The sequence below is a fragment of the Empidonax traillii genome, unplaced genomic scaffold, assembly GCF_003031625.1.
Source record: "Empidonax traillii isolate 1590-97213 ecotype Southwest subspecies unplaced genomic scaffold, ASM303162v1 scaffold55:size2822071, whole genome shotgun sequence".
NCBI lineage: Eukaryota > Metazoa > Chordata > Aves > Passeriformes > Tyrannidae > Empidonax > Empidonax traillii.
This window is the reverse complement of record NW_020955248.1, coordinates 1,949,663-1,956,901: the sequence shown is the minus strand read 5'-3', so window position 1 is coordinate 1,956,901 and position 7,239 is coordinate 1,949,663. Positions and strand designations below refer to the sequence as shown.

General features: G+C 47.9%; 1 protein-coding gene across 1 annotated transcript in view; it reads right to left on the bottom strand.

The window, feature by feature from the left end:
- Positions 1 to 3,675: 3,675 nt before the first annotated feature.
- Positions 3,676 to 7,239, bottom strand: part of MYH9 (myosin heavy chain 9) — a 71,384-nt gene continuing 67,820 nt past the window's right edge. The window contains exons 38-41 of the mRNA XM_027879548.1: positions 6,444 to 6,652; positions 5,911 to 6,019; positions 5,432 to 5,604; positions 3,676 to 5,243 (exon numbers count right to left, since the gene is read on the bottom strand). Coding sequence (XP_027735349.1) covers positions 5,126 to 5,243; positions 5,432 to 5,604; positions 5,911 to 6,019; positions 6,444 to 6,652 — 609 coding nt within the window. The 3' untranslated portion in view covers positions 3,676 to 5,125. The remainder of the gene's footprint in view (positions 5,244 to 5,431; positions 5,605 to 5,910; positions 6,020 to 6,443; positions 6,653 to 7,239) is intronic.

The window sequence follows — 7,239 nt, the reverse complement described above, 5'->3', positions numbered from 1 at the left end:
CTTTATAAGGCAGCACAGCGAGATGTTTCCCTGGATACAACGGGAATGAAGAGTAGAAAGTAAGTTTCTTTGATCACAGCTCCAATGGTTTGCCTCTTTTTTTTTTCCTCTTCCTTTTCTTTTCTTCATCAAGTTGTCATTTCACCCACAAAGCTGGTGTAGGCTGCCCTACAAGGCCAGCTGCTCAGCACATCTCTTGGCTGTACGGTTCAACCCGTACAGCCTGTCACAGGCAAATCTTATGACTGGCACCACCACTCTCTGCCACCTCTACCTCATGCCTAGGGAGACATTTTCTGGTCGCAGAGCCCTGCTTCAGCCTCAGTCTTACACGAGGTCAGGGATTTGAGTGATGGCTCCCCTCCTAAGAAGGAGCCTAAGCAAGCAGTGCATTTATCCAGAGTGACACACCCTGCCACAGCACCCACTTCTATGAGATTCTGTGCAATTTCCATCAGAAGTCAATTAGGGCTGCAGTGAATTAAGCCATCCACAGTATAATTCCAGCTTAATTAGCGGCAAGCAACCACATTATGAGTAGCACGGCATTGCGAGGCCAACCACTCCATCATCATCATTTCTCCACTTCCTCCCTCCTTCTTCCTTAGGGCTGGAGTGCTGAGCAATAGTGAAACCTCCAAGGCAGACTTCTCCTGCAGGGCACGTGTGCACCAGGCAGGACCGAGTCCCACAGACCTCTGTGCTGCCTGCACGAGTCCTCAGCTGCTGGAGGTGAGTGGAGAAGGCAACCTGGCCTGCCTTAAATGCCCCTCATGCACAGCCAATCCACCGGCCAGTCCCAAAGCGACTGTACTTTTACCTAATCCACTTCTGAGTGTTCCTCTGCATGTTTTACCCAAATTGAAAGTCTTGGTAAGGGAGGCTGCCCTAGCACAGGAAGCCAGCTCAAGAAAAGACTCCAGCACCTCTTCTCTCGTGTGCCAGACCATCATTCCTCAACACATTTCATGTTTTCCTTTTCCTCTTGCTGCGTGGCTGCTCAGCTGTTTGTTTTGCTCAGCCACATGGGCTCAAAATGGTAGCAAGGATAGGAGAGTCACAAATTTAGGACAGAATGGATTTTGGTGTTTGGTTTTTTTTTTTTTTTCCCCCTATCCTTTTCCTTTTGCTTTCACTCCCACTGCTAGGGCATTGGGAAAAGGCAAAATTAAGTCCAAAAAGACAGCAAGCAGTTATCTACTAGTATTAGCTATCTGTCCTGGAACTGGAAACACTGTCTCCAGCTGCACTTGAGGACAAGGTCCAAAAGAACATGCCCCCAGCAAAGTTCAGATCTAAGCTCTTCAGGGAAAGTAACACAGCTGGGATCTTGCCAGCGAGGTGGTGACAAAGCATCTCCAGAACAGGCTGAGCTGCCTGATTTCTAGTTGGGCTGCAGCAGCCTGCATTTTATTTTCAGATCACTCAAACCACTGTCCTGAGACCTCCTTCACCACCCAGGCAGGGCAGGCTGCACATTTCCAGCATAGCTTTCCCACTCCAGTACCTGTCACTGAGGAGTCCCACTCCACAGCCATTGCATCTGCACCCTCATTCTCCATTTACATTAAGTGGTACTTGATTTCAATTTGTGAGAAAAATGGAAGAGGGCTAAATCCTAAACCCATCAGGTTTAAGTTCCCGATGTGCCCAGGAACCCAGAAGGAACTGGCCCTAGTGGCCACTGTTCTCGCTCTGCCCTGGGGGGAGCTGTAGCAGGAACGAGCTCAGCTGCTCTCCACAGGGAAAGGAAGGCTCTTTGCAGCAGGATGATGCTGCAGGTTTAGCGATTTACCTTCGTTTCCCAGAGGCTGTGACTGGGCCGGTGGCTCTGCCTCTCAGCTGCACTGGCCCCGTGAGGGCCCCACTGTACCCTGCACCAATGCATTTTCTTTCTTTTTTTAAGTCAGGTTTAATTACATTAAATGATTTGGTTTGCAGATCCTTTTCACCAGCAGAAGTGCCTGGTGCAGGGACAGGAATGTTTGAAATCAACATCACTTGCATTTCCTCAAACTATCTCTATGCCCTCCCTCTCATTCAGACCCTTCCAACACTGGCTGGGATCAGTCCTGAGGCTGGAAGCTGCAGACAAGAGAGCTCCAGCACCAACTTCCAGGAACTATTTCCTTGTAGGGCACACAGATCAGGTCCCAGTTCAGTATCTTTTGCATTACTATTATAGTCTTTGTACTCACCTACTCAGTTCATCCCCCAAACCCCAGGAAAACCTCTATAAAGCATTTAGTTGCTCTTCTGTAGATTTCCAGATCTGCTAACCTGGAGCCACGAGAACTTCCTACCTCAAGGCTGCGCTCTGCAAAGTCAAAAACGTTGTAGGAGACGAATTTTGTCCCTCCCACGAGGATGCACAAAGAGGTGGAAAGTTGAAGGAAAATACTGTGCCAGTGGAAATAAAAGACACAACTCTCATCTTGCACAGGACAGAGCAGCAGCCAAGGACAGGCTCTCACATCACAATGCAAAGGACACAAAAAGCAGCCTGAGCCTAGAAGGGTCAGCACCCCGTCAGCACACGGGTTCTGCTCTGTATCACAGCAGTGCCTGGCCAGTGGTGTCATTTCAAGTTGATCCTATGATGGGAAAGCAATTTTAATGCAATTTAACGGGCACATTGGTCACACAGATACCCCGCAAGTTCCCGGTAAACACTTCAGAAAAAGATTGAAGTAGCTGAACCAGTAACCTCCCACACAACAGTCAGTCCGGTCCTGTTTTTAACAGTGTGCGTGCAGGACACACAGCACAGTGCCTGTATCCCACCCTTTGGGAGCAGCAGACACATGTGCTCCCCTGGGAAGGAGTTTACTGTAAAGCTGTACCTCCCTGTTCCTCGTTTGCCAGCACTGGCCTTGGCAGCAGCACTTGCTGGCTGCACCAAACCCTTCGTGGTGAGTGCCAACCCTTCCTTCCCCATTGCCACCACCCAGGGCCTGACCCAGCCCTGACCACAACTTCTAACTCAGACCTTCTCATCAAGATTTAAATCTCTGCCAGCACAGGGAGGGGAAAGAGTTAGGTGGTGCTGGTGTTGCACTCCAGCTTTCCATGCCACGGCTGTAGGACCAGAATACACTTGTGGCCAGAAAGACCAGAACACCAGCACCTTCTTCTTCACATTTCTTCTCAATTTCTAGCAAAAATGCAACAAAAAGTAGATTTTCTGGTGACAAGCTGGAAGATGACTGAAAGGCAGTTTTGCCAATCCATTCATTAAAATAGACTTCTAGACACACCTATTGCCTCCTCCATTATCCTTACCTTCCAGCGACTCCAGAGACTGGAAACAGGAGCAAAGCAGAGTCTGTTTGTAGGTTGTTAGTTACAGACTCAGAAGTACCATCTTCAGGCCAAGAACGGAGCTGGCTCAGCTCAAATTCACAGCCCCGTGTTTTGAACTGGTAACTCTCGGAAAGTGCACGAACAAAATGTCTTGTCTCCTCCAAAATGCCCCGTGCTGGCCACTGCCAGCTGCCCTGGTGGAACACCCAGGGTGCTGTAACACCCCAGGTCAGCTACAGAGGGTCACTCGGTGTCAGGGCAGGTCTGCAGTGCTGTGACAGGACAGGCCGATGCTCAGACACCACCTCCGGAGGTGACGCACATGGTCTTCACCACAGCCTGGAAAGGAGGGAAGGGCAACACACGCACTCCGACTGCAGCACATGGATAATCTTTATTGGTAACATCAGTGGAGCACCAGTAAACCATTACTGACTGTAGTGGTGACACACAGCTGAGGCACATGCTAAGGCACTTTTATTATATAAAAAAACTTTAAATTCTTTTGTGACAGCAATTGGGACACGAGGCTCCCGCATTAGAGAGCTTCAGGCATACAGTATGGTGCTTCATATTTAATTATTTTTACTTTGCTCATAAGTAGGTCTAAATGCAGCATATACAATATGGTTAAGAATACAGGTAAATCCAGCAACCAGTGTACGGTGTAGAAAAGTAAATACTATCTATATATAACCATGGTCCCGAGAGAAAGGCAGTGATAAAGACCTTTATTTTTTTTCTTAATTACTTATTACAAGAGATACAAAGGCCTTACATATATCTGTGTAGATTAAAGGGTTTTTAATATACTCTTAGTTCAATGGTGCACAATAACTAATCCCAACCCCTGGTTACAGAGCAGGTGCAAGAGGCTTGGACATGTCAATGAGAGGAATTTCCCTCCCCTTATCCCCACCCTCTGCCCATTACCCTATTAAATTCCTCTAGATTCTGTCTATTACCATTAAATATATTTGGTCCCCCAGAGACTCTCGGACAAGCACAAGGACATTGCTCTGCTTCCCCAGCCTGTCATTAACTACTGGTCCACGCTCAGATGGAACCGCTCAGAGGCAGAGACACTAACAGGACATCATTGCACTTCAGAGATCTGTCCAGACAGGAAAAATAAGGAGAGGGGAAAATGACAAAAAAATAAGAAGAAAAAATAAAACAGGAAAAAAAAATTAAAAAAAAAAGAAAAAAGACAACTTTGGCAAGTCCTCCAGGTAACTGGTCCTGAGAGGAGCTTCCCTCTTCACCTCTCCCTGGAAACACGTGAAAGAAGAAAGGGCAAATTGCCATGGCCAAAGCACACCGTTTTTCCTGAAACTGCTCCCAAACCACGTGGGTGGGCAGATTAAAAGAGGCAGAAGTCTGAGGTCACTGAACATGATTGCCGAAAGCAAACAAAGAGGGAGGGGAAAGAATACAGGAAGGAGCTTCCCTGCAGCTAGAATTGAAGACAAAAGGAGATTTACAGCAAAAATAATCTTTCCCTAACCCCACTCCCTCCAAACTGTGTAAGGATGTACCAGCAGACATGGCACAGACAGTTCTACAGGCCTTTGTAGTAGCCAAACTGCTGGTCAGATTTCAGAACCCTGACTCTTTGGCATTAAATACAAAGAGGATTAGAAACCAGAAAGAAGAGAAAACTAGGAACACAGATGCCCGATGGCTCCAGATACACAAATCTGGGTTTGCTCTGCAGATCCCCAGCCAATTTAGGAGAGGGACTGCCGGAAGTCCAATGGGAGAGGGGAGGGGGGTTGAATGGGTCACTCCCTCACGTGTAACCTGGGTCAAATGGGAGGACTTATTCAGTAGCTTTGGCTTCACCAGCATCTGCCTTGCCGTCCACTTCCTCATCGGAGCACTCTCCCGCCCCCTTCCTGACGATACGACGAGTCACAACAAAGGGCAGGTCCCCGCGCCTGGGGAAGGACAGACAGAATGTCAGCAACACAAGGGCTCCCTGAACTCACCATACAGGGCAGCCTCTGGAAAGAGGTAAGGAAGCACCTGCCACGCTGTTTGCTGTGGGCAGCTGCCACAGGGAGCAGTTGCAGCAAGACTTCGCTGGACTGGCTGCCAAGGTATGGCCCAAAATGCTCTGCCTTACCTGAGTTTGCTCTTCAGGGAGCTGACTTCTCTATTCATGGCATCAGCCGTTTCGGTGGCATCCTCCAGCTCACGCTGGAGCTTCCTACGGGATGCATTGGCTCGCTGGGCCTCCTCTTCTGCTTCCTCAAGCTGGCGTTTCAGCTGCTTCAAGCGCATGTTTGCCTTGTCCGCCTGAGTGTGTGCAGAGGAAAAAAAAAAAAAAGAAATCAATGTTTCTCCAGAGTTACAGCACAGCAGTTAAAGCAGCACAAAGCAGAGTTTCCAAAGCCCTCTCTTCCCTTTCTGAAAGGAGCTGCCTAGGACTTTAGAGATCTTTTCCTTAAAAGCATTACATTTTCATCTGTCTCATCCTGCAATTATTACAGTGACAGAAGAGAAATCCATAGGCTGGTTAATGCTAGACCTCTGTTAAACGCAAATGATGCTGCAGTCATAGCAGGGAAACCCATCCCCCATGCTGCAGGTCATTATACCCACCTGATCTTTGAATTGCTCAGCATTACGCCTCTCATCATCCACCTGCAGCAAGATATCTTTCAGCTTCTTCTCGGCACGGCGCACCTGCTTGCTGGCAGCCTGGCGCTCCCTACACACAAACACAGTGATGCTCAGACAGCACCTCCCATTGCCCCCAACAAATGACCTGATTTGGACAAGTCAGAAACCAGAAGATAGCAAAACCCCCCTTAATTTAGGAAAAAGAGGGGATGGGAAGCAACGTTTCCCAGAAATGACCAAAAGACACTGATGTCACGCAGATATGTGCCTTCCTGAAGCTACGGAGGGGCGGCAAGTGTATCACAGCTGCAGTTCTAGGAGTGGTTCAGTCCAGAATAAGCTGTAAGTCTCTACTGTGAAAAACAAGGAAGGCTTGCCAAGATCTTACTTCTGTACTACCCAGTATACCTAGGATGAAGCTCTCACTCAGACAAATCAAAAACTTTTTCAGAAGAGCTTAAAACCCCAGAGAGGGTGGAGGCTTGTAAAACAGAGTTTCTACTAGAACATACTTTGTCTCCATGTCCAACTGCTCTTCCAGCTGCGCTATCTTTGCTTCCAAGGCCGTGATGGTAGCCTTGTACTTGGACTTCACGGCACTTTCCATCTCCTGCAGTTTCAGCTTGAGCTCCTTGTTCTGGCGCTCCATCTGCTGGCGAGCGTTCTCGTTCTTCTGCGCGTTGCTGCGCTCAGCGTTCAGGTCAGCGTTCATCTGATCGATCTGCAGAGAGAGGTAAGGACCCCTCAGCACAGCCAGTGCTCCAGCCTGAAAGGCTGATTTATTTCTCAGCCTTGCAAAGAAAAGAACCCTCAGGGTGAGCTGAATACTTGGAATAACTGATGCAGAGGGAGCTGACTGCACGCAGGGCACTTCTCAAAGTATCTTAGTTTACCCAGATTTTCAATGTAATTCCTAGAATAACAGGTTTATCAACCTCCTCTTAGGGCTAACTAAACTTGCCAATCACGTACACTGCTCTCTGGAGCAAAGGTCATGGTCTCGCTCTTCACATAGTAATTCTCAGTTTTTGAATTACAAAAATCCTGAAGCAAGTGGATCCAATACATATGCTTTACTAATTTATCATTTATTTGCTGTCTGTCTACTTCCACCACAAAGCAGCAGCTTAAAAATACTGACTCGCAATAGTGGAAGGGCAAGAACTTGGTCTACTTCCAAGCCAGAGCTCTGGCTTTTCTTTATCAGAGCAACAAGCCATTTGGAAAACCATCAGCCTCCTTGGCTTTGGAGCACTAAGAAAACAACGTGTTTGACTCTCAAAGTTGGGCAGACAAAATAAGGCAGAG